The sequence below is a fragment of the Lampetra planeri genome, chromosome 22 (genome assembly GCF_965212315.1).
Source record: "Lampetra planeri chromosome 22, kcLamPlan1.2.h2, whole genome shotgun sequence".
Classification (NCBI taxonomy): domain Eukaryota; kingdom Metazoa; phylum Chordata; class Hyperoartia; order Petromyzontiformes; family Petromyzontidae; genus Lampetra; species Lampetra planeri.
The window spans coordinates 10,714,276-10,731,749 of record NC_136128.1 but is presented as its reverse complement, the minus strand read 5'-3'; the positions used below and the strand labels follow the sequence as shown (position 1 = coordinate 10,731,749).

General features: G+C 49.1%; 1 protein-coding gene across 1 annotated transcript in view; it reads right to left on the bottom strand.

Moving 5' to 3' along the window:
* Positions 1–5,009: 5,009 nt before the first annotated feature.
* Positions 5,010–17,474, bottom strand: part of HS1BP3 (HCLS1 binding protein 3) — an 18,036-nt gene continuing 5,571 nt past the window's right edge. The window contains exons 2-7 of the mRNA XM_078604424.1: positions 11,219–11,384; positions 9,920–10,127; positions 9,341–9,662; positions 8,617–8,759; positions 7,861–8,008; positions 5,010–7,205 (exon numbers count right to left, since the gene is read on the bottom strand). Coding sequence (XP_078460550.1) covers positions 6,956–7,205; positions 7,861–8,008; positions 8,617–8,759; positions 9,341–9,662; positions 9,920–10,127; positions 11,219–11,384 — 1,237 coding nt within the window. The 3' untranslated portion in view covers positions 5,010–6,955. The remainder of the gene's footprint in view (positions 7,206–7,860; positions 8,009–8,616; positions 8,760–9,340; positions 9,663–9,919; positions 10,128–11,218; positions 11,385–17,474) is intronic.

Here is a 17,474-nt window from a genome sequence, read left to right as displayed (position 1 = left end):
GGAAGCGGACCCGAGCCGCGCCGAGACGGCCCGGGGACGGCAGCGGCCTTCGCTCGTGTTGTTGTTGACGCACTTCTAAGGGCCGCGCGCCTCCGTTGTTCTCTGCCTCTCTCGTGCTCTCCGTTCCCCCCCCCCCCCCCACATCCTTTCTCTCCATGGCCGGAGGGAAAGGGTCACAATTTGTGTTTTAGCAAGGTGTAACGTATGCTTGGATTCAATTACGCCATCCTATGCCAACATGTATTGGGTGTTTTATGTAATTTTCCTGCCATGTTTTCTTTCTAACAAAAACGTTGATTAGATTATTTGGCTGCTATAAATTCCCACACGATAAGCCACTTTCGTTGAGCTATCATTTGTGACCAGGTCGCTTTTGAAAAAAAGAGCTAATAGCTGGGTGGGCCTTACCTAGTAAAATAAAATAGTTTATAGTATACATTGACCTCAGCGAGAAACGCCACTGACCCCGTGTCTCTCTTATGCCTTGTCCCCCATGACATATTTCAAGGGACGGTTCAGGTGAGAGCATGCAGTTCCTTTAGGAACAGGAGCCACGCAGCCACATTCAAGTGAGTCACAGGGCCAGGTTAAGTACTGGCTTGGCCCTGGGAATTCAAGCTGAGCCCACTCGCCCAGTTCATATGAACTGAGCTGGCTTGCTTCTCGGTGGCTCTGGGGAATGTGGAAAATAAGGCTCTGTCACGTGGGGGGGGGGGGGGGGAACTCCCACATACGCATAATCGATAACATAACTGAGGGGCTTCTATTTCGGTGGCGTAGACGCCCGCGTCACGAACCGAGTCACCATTGCCGAGATCCATGGTTGCAATTTTGGGCCCTCTTATTGAAAAAAATGTAATGATACTTTGGGATGCTCCTGCGCGTTGGCAATTACTTGTTGACTCGGGTCTCTTGTGGGGAATATATTTTAAGTCCGAATGGGTTCTCACCGTTTCAATAACGGTAAGGCAATGGGGTGGAAAGACGAACCGTGGTGAAGATTCGAGTTTGGGAAACCTGCCCCAAGTAAAACCAGATGCTCTGAATTGTAGACAAGTGACGAATCGCAGCCAAGCCACCATTCACTGTGCACACAAAAGGTAAAAACGTATCAATTTGAACGTCATATAGTTAAGTCCAGATACGTTTTCGTGGGCTGACAAACGACTTAAAGCTGTAGAAAGCGCAGCTGCTCGGGTACGATAGGTCCTTGAGGGATATTGGTCTGCACTGCCACGTTTAAGACAAAAAAACAAATCTCAGTTGTTGAGCACAGGCTGAGAGGCTCAAAACGCTCAGCGGCCAGCAACAAATAGGTCTAATAGATAACATTATTATTATGAGTTGAGCAGTGCGTGGGAAGAAGCAGAAAGAGAAGTGATGTGACCTGCAGTGTGGTGAATGAGTGGGAGAGTGAGTGTGTAGTTGTGACCTGCAGTGTGGTGAGTGAGTGAGTGGGAGAGTGAATGAGTGGAGGAGTGAATGAGTGGGAGAGTGAGTGTGTAGTTGTGACCTGCAGTGTGGTGAGTGAGTGAATGAGTGGGAGAGTGAGTGAATGAGTGGAGGAGTGAATGAGTGGGAGAGTGAGTGAATGAGTGGGAGAGTGAGTTAATGAGTGGGACAGTGAGTTAATGAGTGGGAGAGTGAGTGAATGAGAGGAGGAGTGAATGAGTGGGAGAGTGAGTTAATGAGTGGGAGAGTGGGTGAATGAGTGGGACAGTGAGTTAATGAGTGGGAGAGTGAGTGAATGAGTGGAGGAGTGAATGAGTGGGAGAGTGAGTGATTGAGTGGGAGAGTGAGTTAATGAGTGGGAGAGTGGGTGAATGAGTGGGACAGTGAGTTAATGAGTGGGAGAGTGAGTGAATGAGTGGGAGAGTGAGATAATGAGTGGGAGAGTGAGTGAATGAGTGGGACAGTGAGTTAATGAGTGGGAGAGTGAGTGAATGATTGGGACAGTGAGTGAATGAGTGGGAGAGTGAGATAATGAGTGGAAGAGTGAGTGAATGAGTGGGAGAGTGAGATAATGAGTGGGAGAGTGAGTGAATGAGTGGGACAGTGAGTTAATGAGTAGGAGAGTGAGTGAATGAGTGGGACAGTGAGTGAATGAGTGGGAGAGTGAGTGAATGAGTGGAACAGTGAGTGAATGAGTGGGAGAGTGAGTGAATGATTGGGACAGTGAGTGAATGAGTGGGAGAGTGAGTGAATGATTGGGACAGTGAGTGAATGAGTGGGAGAGTGAGATAATGAGTGGGAGAGTGAGTGAATGATTGGGACAGTGAGTGAATGAGTGGGAGAGTGAGTGAATGAGTGGGAGAGTGAGTTAATGTTGGGACAGTGAGTGGGAGAGTGAGTGTGTAGTTGTGACCTGCAGTGTGGTGAGTGAGTGAATGAGTGGGAGAGTGAGTGAATGAGTGGAGGAGTGAGTGAATGAGTGAGTGAATGAGTGGAACAGTGAGTGAATGAGTGTAAGAGTGAGTGAATGAGTGAGAGAGTGAGTGAATGAGTGGAACAGTGAGTGAATGAGTGGAGGAGTGAATGAGTGGGAGAGTGAGTGAATGAGTGGGTGTTCAGTTTTGACCAGCAGTGCGGTGGTGAAATATAGTGTTTATAGACCCCGTCCTCAAAATCGAGTGAATTTCATGGAAACTATCCATGATGTAGTGTTACTCTCCAGCAAATTAGTTGATTTCTGTTGTACATTAATTCATCGTGGAGTTTATGTATGGGGGGAAAGGAAGATATATTTACAATATTCACGCAATCGACCACAGTATGTCACAAAATATCCGTTTTCGCTGTCGTGGAACCGATGACTGACCCTGATAACTCCCTAAAAGTGAAATGATTCTAATCTCCTGCACGAAACGTTGCATTATTAAACTATTGCGCAACATTTAATGTGTTAAAAGACTGCAACTGTGCTGCTTCTGTCGCGCAATAGTTGCACAGTACCGAGCCGACAATAGTCAAAATCGTTAGGGATGCGTTAAATCATTAATTAGCAGGGGCTGTGCAAGGCCGACGCCCGCCCTCCCCTCTTGCCTGGATGGCTGGCCCAGGCGGGGCACTTGAAACCCGGCGGAGATCCAGGCAAGAGAAGGCGCCGGCCTTGGCTCGTGATATACAGTTTTCAAATGTATTTAAAATTACATTACCTTTTTACTTTACTGTGATAACCCACGTAAGCTCACTGAACCCAGTACTATGTATTACATGCGCAACAACATCCACATTAACGACTTCGAACAAAGTTGCTATTGTATTCTTGGTTCTTTCGGTAAAGTCACGTAGAAGGGAAACAATACAATAATAAAAATGTAATACAATAACATTCTCACGACGTTTCGATTGCAACACAAGCAATCATCATCAGGTGTGAAAACCATGCTTCACAGCCACATGACGATTGCTTGTGTTGCAATCGAAACGTCGTGAGCATTTTATTGTTTTTTTTTATTGTTTCCCTTCTACGTGACTTTACCGAAAGAACCAAGAATATAAATCCCTGCAGTCACGAAAGCTTTAAATCAAAATGTAAAAGTTGCTATTATTCGTGACTTTATTACTGGCGCAACCTGAACAACAGCACAGTTGCAAGCAACATTGTTGTTAAAGTTGCTACCATTAACCTCAGTGTAACCCTGACCCGAATACAGTGAGTGGTTGTCAGCTATATTGGTTATGCAGCCCTCTCCATTCAAACCCATACCTGTCAACTTATACGGCTTACCAGGGCAACAATGTTTATTGTCTATTTGTGTTTCTCCCTTGTGATGGGACTTTGTAAGATGAACGTGGACATTTATAAGGGCATGGGGTGACCAATAAGGTCTGAATTGGTCTGTAATAAAGTAGGGCACTGATAAGGGGTTGACAGGTATTCAGGGCCTTACTTCCCCCACAAATCGTTAGGCTCCAAAAATACAACCACGGTGGCTAAGGACACAATAGAGGTCACATATCTTCACGCACTCAGATCAAAGAAGGTGTTAGTTAATGCATTTTGTTGTTGCATGTTCTGTTTTGTTCGTGAGATTGATTATTCCGTGTTGTATTGACTTTGTATTCATGAGGCATGTTTTACAGTGTATACTAGTATGTGTTGTATTTCGTGTTAGTGTGGTGTAGGTAAGGTAATTTCGTGTTGGTGTTTGTTTAGGCATGCGTTTCACGACGCTATCAGTACTCTTTGGTTATTTCGGTAAAGTCACGTAGGTAGAAAAATAATCCAGGTAGGAACAACAGGTTCCACACTGCCCACCAGGGATTATTTGTCTGTCTGTCGTGCATATGTCTGTCGTGCACGAATGCGCTGTCCAACCAAGTTCTTCCTACCTGCCCACTCCGATGGAACGTGTTAGATCACGACGTTTCGATCGCAACACAAGCAATCGTCATCAGGTGGGACAACCACTGCATGAAAAAACTGCTAAAGTAGGCTTACTTCAGCAAAAACTGCCGACGCTTACTTCAGCAAAAACTGCTGATGTAAGCCTACTTGAGCAGTTTTTTTCTTGCTGTAGTTGTCCCACCTGATGACGATTGCTTGTGTTGCGATCGAAACGTCGTGATCTATGATTTTTCTACCTACGTGACTTTACCGAAAGAACCAGAGTATGGATTACTGCAGTCACGAAAGCTTCAAATGGACGCTATCAGTGTTTGCTGTTTGTTAGCCATGTATCATGTTGCGTGTTAGCATGTTTTGTGTTAAGGCATTCGTTTCACGTTGTGAGTCAAGTGTTTCATCACCGGAAGCTGTTGCCAACGTTCTCCATGCACATTCAAAACTCAGCTTGCACGGTGTTTACGCTCCACAAAATAGACTTGTCTACAATGGCTCGTCATCGCCACTGTTTGAAGGGAAATTTAGAAGGTAATTCCTGAAAACTAAGGAAGCTTATGCCAAACATAGGCACCTTCGCTGCCTTGTGTGTGTAGTTGCAATGACTATGCTTGTAAGCCGAGCAGTATTTAGTAGGTAGAAACAAACAGATAAACATTAAGAATGTTTTTGTTGGTATTTTAAAGGACTGTAAAGTTTTATTTGACTTTTAAAATACATTAAAAGTGTAATAACAAAACATCTATACAGTTTTGTTCACGACGAGAAATTGTGGTGGCATGGACATTTATGGCGGTGACGATGATGTTGGTGGTTGTGGTGATGATGGGTAGCATTGATGGATAAACATTATGAGGGTGAAGGTGATGGTATCAAAATTGACGGTGGAAGTGGTTTTTGTGACAGGTAGCATTAAAGGAATAATAATTCTGACGATGGTGATGGTAATGGATTTGGTGATGTATAGCATTGATAATGATGAGATAAGGAGTAGTGATTATTATGACGACTTAATCATCTAGGAAAAGATGAATAGTAATATAGACATTCTTTGCGTCTTTCGGTAAAGTCACGTAGATAGAAAAATTTTAATCAAAATCATGACGTTTCGATCGCAACACAAGCAATCGTCTTCTTTTTCACCTGAAGACGGTTGCTTGTGTTGCGATCGAAACGTCGTGATTTTGATTTTATTAATTTTTCTATCTATGTGGCTTTACCGAAAGAGCCAAAGAATATGAGAATATATAACAATATATTCCTGCAGTCACGAAAGCTTTAAGTCAAGAGTAATATAAACATTGATGCATTATTTGGGTTAGCGCGCAATCTCTTTTAGTGCAATGCAATTCACATTAACGTGCGCCGGCTTATAATTCACAGCAGCGCGGCAGTGATTCTTAAATCATTCCATTCGGAAGTAGTCAGGACGGCTCAATAGGTGAGAGCACGGAGCTTGCACCACCGTGACCCTCCATGTGAATCCGCGTTTCAACCACCCGCGAAAAAAGCGGATTCGCACGCTTAGCAAACTGAAGGCCTCAGCCTGGTCACGAATGACTGCGTACAAACACACGTCGTGGGAATTCGATACTGGAGGCAAAAATGGGCGAGGCGCAGCGTCGTGAGGCGTTTACGACGCTGGTAGCCTAAGGCGAGGCCGCCCGTTGCTGTGCGATGGAACAAGCGGTCCTGGTGCCGGCCAAGTGGGGGGTCGAGGTCGTGGTCGCTTGAATGTGGTGGCCGCTCAAGGCGACAGCGAAGTCGGCCAATGTGGGCCACCTCTCGTTAAAACTAAATAGTATTTGCCCGGGTAAGGCCCCACTGAGCTATGTAACTCATTTTCAGAAGCGACCTGGCCACAAATGATCGCTCAACGAAGTGGCTTATCACGTTGATATTTATAGCAGCCAAATACTCTGAAACACGTGATTCTAAATGTAGAGAGAAAAACCGGAGGACCCGGAGAAAAATACAAGCGACCACGGAGAGAACATGCAAACTCCAAATATACAGGCGTCAGGGTCGGGATTGAACCCATGACCTCCTGGATACCAGGCGAGGTAGTTACCATCTCGCCACCCTGGTGCCCCTATTGGTTGGTGCGTTACTGCCCGACCGGCCAAGTGTGACCCAAGCGACACGGCCCAGCGGTCGCGCGTTTGCGGCTTTATTCCTGCAGAGGTTCAGGGTTCGAATCCAGTGGCCGCCCTGGTTAACGCTGCGGGTGTAGTAACCGTTACCAATAACTCCGCGTCACAGGAGATGTCAAAGACCTCTGGACGTCATGAGCGAAGAAAGGCCATCATGTGCCGGTGTCAGGGTCAAAATTTTCAAAATATTCGAAATTTTCACTGCAAATTACTCAATTGGTGTTAAATACAGCAATAATCGCACGTTACCATCAGACAAATGTCCATTTGCAGGACAGGCGCACAGTCACCCTGTGCCCACAGGGACAGCTTCGACTGGGGGTTCCCTTTCAAATGTGTTGAGATGAGATTGTAAGGCGCTCCGAGACACCCTGGCGTACAGGAGAGCTCTACATCAAATACAAATCGTCGTCACGGTCATTATAAGCGCGATCATCTTGGTTTTGCTCGGACGCGCTCAGAAGAGGGAGAGCGGCTCGTCGTCCCCCGCGTTTTCCTGGATGTACGCCAGGATGTCCGTGGCGTCCATGGAGCTCGACGCCTTCGTGGGAGGGGCCTGGGAGGTTCCTCCCTCCTTCGGGGGCGCCGATGACGAGGTCGCGACCCCCCTGACCCCGCCGGGTTTTGGGGGCAGCCTCGGCTTCGGCTTGGGCTTGGGTTTGGGTTTTGACCTCAGCTTCAGGATGTCCTCCAGGTCATCGGCGACGCTGTGGGAAACACGAGGGCGTCCGAGTTATGGGAACGACACTTTTCCACGGCACATCCGAGCCACGCAGGCGCAGGGCACTCACGGTACGGCTTGTATCCCACTATGTCGAGGTGAGCCAGAAGTAAAACCGCGATACGGTGGCCATACGCGCCATCTGAATCTGGCTCGGTGGCCATGGGCAGGGGTTGACAATTGCCATCGTACGTTGGCATCAGACGAGTCTAGAACGGGTGTTCCGCCCACTTCGCGTTGCTCATTATGTGTGACATCCACGGTACGGCTCGGGTTCTGCGGTGGAAAAAAAACCAACAACTCGACATCTCCTCGGGTAGTTTCGAATCATAATTTAGACTTCTGACGCGCACAGTTTCCGGAGGCGCGAGCAATCACAGACAAGCGGGGAAGATAGCAGGCAGGCAAGCGGTGATCTGGTGCGACTAACAATTGCCCAAGCTCTACAGTTCTCTATATATTAATACATTTCAGCCAATTAATGAGTATTTATGCATGCGAGAGGAAGAACCGGAGCACCCCGGAAGAAAACCTATCGGGGTGAAAGGGTTCACCAGTGCCACACGACCCTATCTCGGCTATCTCGCACGCTGGGACCGGGGCCCGACGGGGCACGCGTGCGATGGGAGCGGCGCGGTTACTTGAGCAGCTCCTCCTCGTCCTGCGTGAACCCCGACGCGGGCGTCGGCGAGGGCTCGCCGACGAGCTCCGGCGGTGGCAGCAGCAGGGGGTCGTCACTCCTGACGGCGCCGCCCAGGTCCGGAGCGTCGAACAGCCTCACGTCCCCGCCTGCCGCAGGCCACGCGGTCTCAGCAGCCATGACAACGTTTTCGCCGATTGTTCGACTTCGTTGGCACTTATTCGTGCTGTCTCTACCCAGCAACTTGGAGATGAGAGGTGGACGGGTGGCCCAGCGGTCAGAGACAGAGCCGGCACCACTAAAGCCTGGGTTGGAACCTAGGTGTGTATCTGGCCATGATTAAACCAGGCTCTCGGGTGTAGCAAGTTGATTTCGCCAGCACAGTCACCAATGACTGCACGAAAAAAATCTGTCGTGTAATTTTTTTATCATCATTAATGCGGCGATAGGGAAGGGGGGGGGTTAAAAAATGCCCTGCTGAGAATTGAGTTCGCTCACTCGACTAAGATGTCACATTTCCCCACCTCCGATGAGCGTGGCTGGCTACGCACGGCGCGAAAGAAGCTCAACATACACATGTACGTACATGCTAGCGGTGGTTAAGAGGACGCCTGAAGCAGCGTGGGCCAGTCACAGGCACGAGAAGCCTACGATTTTGGCGTGGCGGTTACGGTGGGGGGGGAGGGGGCACAGGTAAAATCCACAAACGGCGCGACGTGAATCCCGTCCGCGGCGGTGGTGGGGCGTGCGGCCTCACCGTGCCACGTCTCTGCGGTTTCCCGTGCGGCGGCGGGCGCCCGTGTTGGGAAGAGGGGATCGTGGCGGACGGGAGCATTCATCTCCGCCCGCGAGGGCGCGGGAGCCGGAGGAGGCTTCGGGCTCGGAGCCGGTGCCTTCTTCCTGCGGAAATACGGCAACGCGCAGGGGCGGAATTCACGGGGAGAAAAGTAACCGCAGCTTTGATCACCATCGTCGTCATCAGTCGCGATCGATCCACCGCTGGATGAAGGCCTCTCTAAGCCGTTTGCATTCTCTCAAGGTTGCATGATCCACCAGCGATCAACAAAATCATTGTCGATGTCATCAATCCTCAACAGCACCTCCATCAGTCATTGTCGTCAATGCCACACGATCGTCATCAATTCTCAACTGTAATCTCTATTAATCATCAATATTAATAATTATCAACCCTAAAACTTTACCAATTGTCAATTCATAATTATTCATCATCATCATCATCATGTGTTTGTGAGAGCACAAGTCTCCAAGTGCTTACAGGAAGCATTTTTGATAAATCTGCAATCTACTTGCTGTACCGAATCCTAGAAGAGCCTCCGTATTTGCCATGCAGATCGGAGTTTCCCACACTTGTTATAACAATTCCATCTCTATGTGATCCGCCTACCCCTGCATTATAAGATCCGCTCAGATCAACAGGTTCGCGACGCCACTACCGCCACCCGGTAACGGCAGGGACCTACTTTTTCATCACTCCGAGCGGGTCTTCGGCCTCATCACTGCTGGACTCCTCCGCCGGTTCGGGCACCTTCGCTTCTCGCCGCGCTCCGCCCGTATCCCTCCTCGGGGCCGCGGGCTGCGCGTTGCGGGGTGCCGGCGCGGGTCTGGTCGCGGTCGCGTCGCGCCCGGCCGTTCGGGCGTGACGCTGCCCAAAATTCACCTCCTCGTCCTCGTCGTCCCTCGCGTCGTCGTTCCCAAAGAACGATCGCTCGCTCGGCTCCTCCGGGACATCGAGCCTCCTCGGAGCGGAGGCCCACGGCTCTGTCACGACCTCGGAATTTGCGTCTGCGAACAAGAAGTGACAAAATTACGACACCGCGGAGGTTCTGACCGAGCAGGAGATGGGGCTGGATTGACTGGAGGTGATAGCCGTCGATTCAAGCATCGGGGGACATCGGCCACAGTAACGATTTCAACTTGTAGCGCCGCTGCCGCGCGGTATTCGCTCACTCTCGAAGAGACAGATCGTGGCCACCCCCCCCCTCCCGGCGGCGCCACCGCCACCACCACCGGGGCCGCCCTGCGCCGTCGCCGTCACGCACCCAGGAAGTGCAGCGTCTCGGGCGCCGTGGCGAGACTGGCGTCGCGCGCCACGGCCTGCAGGAGGCGGTGGAACGCCCCGCGCCGCTCCTGCAGCTCCGCCTCTCCCACGAGCAGCGCCCGCCGCGGCATCGGGGGCAGCGCCGACCCTGGGAAGCGGGCCGCCAGCGCCCTCGCCAGCTCCTCGAACTGACTGAACGACCGCTGCACCTGCTCGCGCCCGCCACGGGAGAGACGGACGGGAGGGGGAGGAGGAGGAACCGGGGGATGAGAATCGCCACGGTCGGGCGAGTTTACGGGACGCGTGGATTTTGGTGGGCGGCCTCGACGATTGGAGTTGGCCAACGTTCGTTAGAAACGGAGGCGGTAAAGGTGGCGCGAGGAGCCACTGTGCCGAGCCTGCGCGATTGAGAGCGAGGGATCAATTCTCGGGGGTTTCAGCCATCCGCGGTTAAACCAGGCACTCAGGAGTTTTCGAGTTGATGGTTTCAGCAACGTCAATAATGACTGCACATCATCGTCGTCGTCGTCGTCGAGACGAATGTTTGTTAATTACACTTGCTGTACCAACATCTCCGGTCCAGTGGGTGAGGGAGTTTTGCAAATTGCAACCTGATCCACCAACCCTCGCCGTCAATCTAAATCTAGCATTACGCTTAATTTGGTCAATTCCAGCTCTTGAGCGATAAAACGTAACACGCGCGCGTCTAATAATTTTGACGGTGAACTCTATTTGCCGGGTACATGGCAATGCATCGTCCCTCCCCCACCACCATTGACAAACGACAACTGAAGGGACTTCAGAAGTAGTTCTGTAACCTCACCTTCCACAGACATCATTTGCCCAGTGAGGCCCCACAATCCACGTCTCCTGGTTCGCTGCACATGGTTTAGTCCCAACCCTGACTTCTGTATATTTGCACATTTGGCATTTGCGTGTCTCTCTCCCCATGGTCGCATGGATTTTTTTCTCCAGGTCCTCCGGTTTTTCCCTCTACATTCCGAATCAACATCACGCGTTTTGACCTTTAAGGGTATTTGGCTGCTACGAACATTCCACGTGATAAGCCACTTCGCTGACCTATCCATTCGTGATGGCCTGGTCGCTTCTGAAAAAGAGCTGTACAGCTCAGTGGGCCTTGCCTAGTAAAATAAATTATAGTTTATTCCCGAGTGGTGGGAGCGGCGGTGACGTTGCTACGGAACTCGAGCGCACTCCGAAGGGGCGGTGGGGGGCGCGACGCTCCGCGTTATTTGGGAACGGCTCCGAGGTGGCGGAGAGGAGGAGCGGTGGCGCGCACCGTGAACTGCACGTTGTCCGCGGGGCCGTGCAGCGTCGGCGCCTTGAAGCAGGCGAGGCGCGTGACGGCCAGCACGCGGTACTCCACGTGGCCGCGCATGCCCTCCCGCCGCTCGGCAAAATCCAGCACGTGCAGGTCCAGCCCCGACACGGAGTTCTGCAGCTGCCTGCTCGGCACATGGGGGGGGGGGGGGCGGTGGGTGGTGAAGCGGTGGTGACATGAGATGACAGCCGTTTGCGGTGGCGGTGACGGCAATGGTGGTGGTGGCGGCGGTGGGGGTGGCGGCGGCGGTCATGCGGTTGCAGTGGTGGCGGTGGTGGCGATGGTGGTGGTGGCGGTAGTGGTGGCGGCGGCGGTGGGGGTGGCGGCGGCGGTGGTTGCAGTGGTGGCGGTGGTGGTTGCAGTGGTGGCGGTGGTGGTTGTGGTGGTGGCGGTGGTGGTCAGCGGCGAACAACTGCAGTTCTGCGTCTTTACCGTTCGCCGTCGAGCAATAAACGCATCACGAGCGCGACACACACAGCAGCTCACGTGGCGGGCGGACGTTGCACCTCGGGGCCGGCTTCGTGCGCACAGCGAACCCACCGCCCCACTCCGGAGCCCCACCAACCCGGTGGGCCGCCGAGGCAGCGTCGACGATTACCTCTCGTCTCGCCACAGTCGAGGGCCGGTGGCCACGAGCGCTTTTTTAGAAAGCCACAAACCCAACGATTTGACCGAGAAAGGCCAAGAATCCCGACTCTAAACGTTTGCCGTCATCCGTGACCTGAATCCGGTCCATCTCTCTCTCTCTCTCTCGTGCTGCCGGATTTATTGGAATCGTGCTGACAGCGCGAACTTGCCAACCGATTGGATTTCCCTTGGAAATTCTTGTAGCTGGTGGCGTTATTGTTCGTAACATACTGCGCTTCTGAATAGGTTGTTTTTGTTGTTGCTGCTGCTGTATTGTGTACAACAGTGAATTAGGAAAAAAAAAAGTTCGTACAATCGTGGCGTCAGCAATAATAATTTGAACTTGTAATGCTGTCCCGTCCGCCGCACATATTCAGACAGTACGTTTGCGTTTAGTTTGTTTACCTGCCGCCGCACCTCCGATAAGCACGATTGACAACGTACGGCGCAAAAGAAGTTCAACGTACGTGCACAGTGTCCGCTCATCGCTCGCGTAGTGAGGGGGAGAGAGGACGACTCGGAGGCGACGGGAGGAGGAACCACAGACGAACTGCAAGGCAGGGCAGGAAGCCCGGCGCCAAATTCCCTCCCAAGTTCTGGGGTCCTCTATCTATAAAGATGTTTCCAGGAGGCTGGAGCGCCGGGAGAAAGCCCACGCATGCGAGGGGGCAGCGGCTTACCCAGTAAACATGGAACGTTGGGCTAACGAACGTTGAGCCAACGTTGAGCCAATTACCCTACATGCAAACTTTGGTCAAAACCTTGCAAGTTTACCGGGTACAAATATTCCGGAGCTCAGCTTCGGGTTAAAATTACTATGATGAACTTAATCCGCAGCAGCCTCACGTCATGCATACCATCATCGTTACCATCATCATTACCATCATCATCAGCAGCAGCAGCGGTACAAGGATCATCACCATCACCACCACCAATACTCATCAAAATCCGCACCACCGTTATGACCGCGACTGCCATCGATAACGACAGCAGTAGCGACATCATCACGATTAATCCAGGAGTAGTAGCAGCCGAATGATCTAGCTCATCACATCAATAAAAACCATCGCCGTCTCACCACCGCATTCATAACCACAACAATCATTTTTCGATTTAAAGCTTTCGTGACTGCAGGGATTCATCTTCTTGGTTCTTTCGGTAAAGTCACGTAGAAGGGAAGTAATAAAATAATAAAAATAAAACATAATAAAACAATTCTCACGACGTTTCGGCCACAACGCAAGCAGCCATCCTCAGGCGAAGAATGAAACACCCCAAGCTTGGAGCGTATATTTAAGCTGGGTTAGAGGGGGGGGAGGTGGGAAGAAGAGCGCCTAAACAAAATAATTTGCATATCAAGAGGAATTCAGCATATGGAAAATGCGTAGGAGGTGGGCGGGGGGGGTTCCAAATCAATACTATGCCCGTGCATTATGCAGGATTAGCAGCATCAAAGGGGGGGGGGGGGAAGGGGGGGGAGCATTAACAAAGGAAAGGAATGTTAATAGTATGTAGCTGTAGTTACTAAACAACCACGTAAAAAACTACAGTATAAACTGCATGACAAACTAAAGTATAAACTACATAGCATCATCAGTAAACTTACTATACTCTACAATAAGCTGAGTTACTAACAGTAAGTAATACATGAAAAATTCTACGTTGTAAAAAATTATATAATATGCTTCCATCTAAACTTTATTCTCTTACATCACACGCGTCTATACCGTACTATATACTTCCATAGGCAAAACCAACATTAAATTACATACTGTATTGCTATAAACCACCCTATACCTTATACATTTTTAATATAACATTATGTATTATTCTACCCACCCTAATGTGTATCAAAATGGTTTATTACGTCCTTCCAGTGATTGCTAAGCCAGAATCCATCTTCTCGGTTAAAATTGTCTCTGTGTTTGTAAATGTGGATCGCCTCATGTACGAATCTCTCATGATAGCCAGATGGCTTGCAGAGAACCTCTGTCTTGGAGAAGTCAATGTCATGTGAGCCCACTGAGTTGTAACAGTGATCTGCCACGGCTGAGGTGTTTGTCCTACAGTGTTTCAGGTCAGCTTTATGTTCACGGATGCGGTCCGAGACATGTCGTTTGGTTTCCCCAATGTAACTGCTACCACAGAGGCAACTTAGTTTGTAGACACCAGGGTACTGTATGTCTGGAACCACATCTTTTACAGACGGTACCAGATCACGGATTTTATGTACTGTGTTGAATCGGACCTGGATCTTGTGTTTAATCAGGATTTTGGAGATCTTTTTTGTGACCCCAGCAATGTAGGGTAAGGTGATGGTCTTGAAAGGCTCCTCAACAGGATCCTTCTTGGTGGTTGGAGTGATGGCTTTGCGGATTGTGTAGTCGGAGTAACCATTAGCCTTAAGAGCTTGGCGTACGTGTTTGAGTTCACTGGAAATGTGTTCATGGTCGGAGATGCATTGGGCTCTATGATATAGAGTCTTGATGAGGGAATTCTTCTGGGATGGATGGTGGTGGGAATCCGGTTTTAGATAAGCATCCGTGTGGGTGGCTTTCCTGTAGACAGAGTGGCTCATTGAACCATCAGGTCTCCTTTTGATTAGGACATCCAAAAAGGGTAGCTTGCCATCATTTTCGACTTCCATGGTGAATCTGATGGCTGGGTGTATGGAATTGATATGGTCGAGAAATTGGTCTAGAGCAGGCCGGCCATGTGGCCAGATGACAAAAGTGTCGTCTACGTACCTCTTCCATAAGGTCGGGCGTAGAGTGGCAGTCTGGATGGCGTCCGTCTCAAATTTCTCCATGAAGATGTTGGCTACAACCGGAGATAAGGGGGAGCCCATTGGGGTGCCCTCAATTTGCTTGTAGAAGGTTCCATTCCAGGTGAAGTATGTATTGGTTAAGCAGTGTCTCACCAGGGGGGGTACCCCAGCATTCAGTCCTTGATGAACCAAGTCTTCAATGATTGCGATGGTGTCAGGCACAGGCACCTTGGTGAACAAGGAAACCACATCAAAACTGACAAGCAGGTCGTCTGGGGACAGGGCAATCCCCTTGATTGTTGATACCAGGTCAGTAGAGTTTAGTACTGCAGAGGTGGTTTTTCCAGTGAAAGGCCGTAGGATTTCGGACAAAAAACGAGCCAGTTTGTAAGTCGGGGAGTTGATAGTAGAGACAATGGGACGAAGAGGTGTATCTTCTTTATGTATCTTTGGCAAGCCGTACAATCTTGGTGGCCTGGCTGCAGAAGGTTTCAACGAGAACTGTTTGGTCTGATCAATTAATGCGGTTGAAGCAGAAATGATGCTGTTGGTTTTGGAGACGAGGCTGTTGGTGGGGTCTCTTTTTATTTTTGTATAGCTGCCATCGGTGAGTAGTTCTTGAATTTTGTTGTTGTATTCTATTTTGTCCATGATGACAGTGGCATTGCCTTTGTCGGCTGAGAGGATGACAATGTCATCCCTCTTTTTTAATTGAGCTAATTCAAAACGCTCATCTTTGCTGATGTTGCTAGCTGGCATCTTAGCGTTTTTGAGGGTTACAGAGATTTCCGATCTTGCTACGTCTGCAGCGATGTGACTCAAGCCCTTGAGAGCTACATCTACTTGAGCAATTATATCATTAACTGGTATGTGTCTAGGTGTGACTGCAAAGTTTAGTCCTTTAGCTAAAACGGATTTCAAACCTTCAGAAATAGGACTGTTACTGCGATTAATTACGACTTTGTTAACATCTAGCTTTTCAATGTGTGGGTCCGGTTTCTTGTTTGAGAGGCGGTTGAATTTGGAAATCAAGTTGTCCTTACATTTAGTCGACATAGCGGCAGCTGAAGAGGCAGTCATTTTTTCCACATGTTCCCAATCCGATGTGGACATTGTTGCACTCAAGGATAAGTGTGATTTGTAGAGTGTCTTGTCTAACTGATCTAGTTCGGTGCGCGTAAGTCTGATTTTCTCTGAGATAAGAGCTAAGCTAGTTCTAGACAGAATTCGTTTCGCATTAGAAGAAGTTACAGCAGCAGATGTTAGTGTAAATGCGTTCGGTATTACCTTAGAGTCGCGGCATCTCTTCAGAAAGGTGAGAGACTCGATTAGCTGAGCCTTCTTGTCCCGGAGCTTGTTGAAGGATCTCAAAGTTATGTGGAAACCCTCCCCGTAGAGGCGGTTAAATTTCGATTTAAAGCTTTCGTGACTGCAGGGATTCATCTTCTTGGTTCTTTCGGTAAAGTCACGTAGAAGGGAAGTAATAAAATAATAAAAATAAAACATAATAAAACAATTCTCACGACGTTTCGGCCACAACGCAAGCAGCCATCCTCAGGCGAAGAATGAAACACCCCAAGCTTGGAGCGTATATTTAAGCTGGGTTAGAGGGGGGGGAGGTGGGAAGAAGAGCGCCTAAACAAAATAATTTGCATATCAAGAGGAATTCAGCATATGGAAAATGCGTAGGAGGTGGGCGGGGGGGGTTCCAAATCAATACTATGCCCGTGCATTATGCAGGATTAGCAGCATCAAAGGGGGGGGGGGGAAGGGGGGGAGCATTAACAAAGGAAAGGAATGTTAATAGTATGTAGCTGTAGTTACTAAACAACCACGTAAAAAACTACAGTATAAACTGCATGACAAACTAAAGTATAAACTACATAGCATCATCAGTAAACTTACTATACTCTACAATAAGCTGAGTTACTAACAGTAAGTAATACATGAAAAATTCTACGTTGTAAAAAATTATATAATATGCTTCCATCTAAACTTTATTCTCTTACATCACACGCGTCTATACCGTACTATATACTTCCATAGGCAAAACCAACATTAAATTACATACTGTATTGCTATAAACCACCCTATACCTTATACATTTTTAATATAACATTATGTATTATTCTACCCACCCTAATGTGTATCAAAATGGTTTATTACGTCCTTCCAGTGATTGCTAAGCCAGAATCCATCTTCTCGGTTAAAATTGTCTCTGTGTTTGTAAATGTGGATCGCCTCATGTACGAATCTCTCATGATAGCCAGATGGCTTGCAGAGAACCTCTGTCCTTGGAGAAGTCAATGTCATGTGAGCCCACTGAGTTGTAACAGTGATCTGCCACGGCTGAGTGTGTTTGTCCTACAGTGTTTCAGGTCAGCTTTATGTTCACGGATGCGGTACCCGAGACATGTCGTTTGGTTTCCCCAATGTAACTGCTACCACAGAGGCAACTTAGTTTGTAGACACCAGGGTACTGTATGTCTGGAACCACATCTTTTACAGACGGTACCAGATCACGGATTTTATGTACTGTGTTGAATCGGACCTGGATCTTGTGTTTAATCAGGATTTTGGAGATCTTTTTTGTGACCCCAGCAATGTAGGGTAAGGTGATGGTCTTGAAAGGCTCCTCAACAGGATCCTTCTTGGTGGTTGGAGTGATGGCTTTGCGGATTGTGTAGTCGGAGTAACCATTAGCCTTAAGAGCTTGGCGTACGTGTTTGAGTTCACTGGAAATGTGTTCATGGTCGGAGATGCATTGGGCTCTATGATATAGAGTCTTGATGAGGGAATTCTTCTGGGATGGATGGTGGT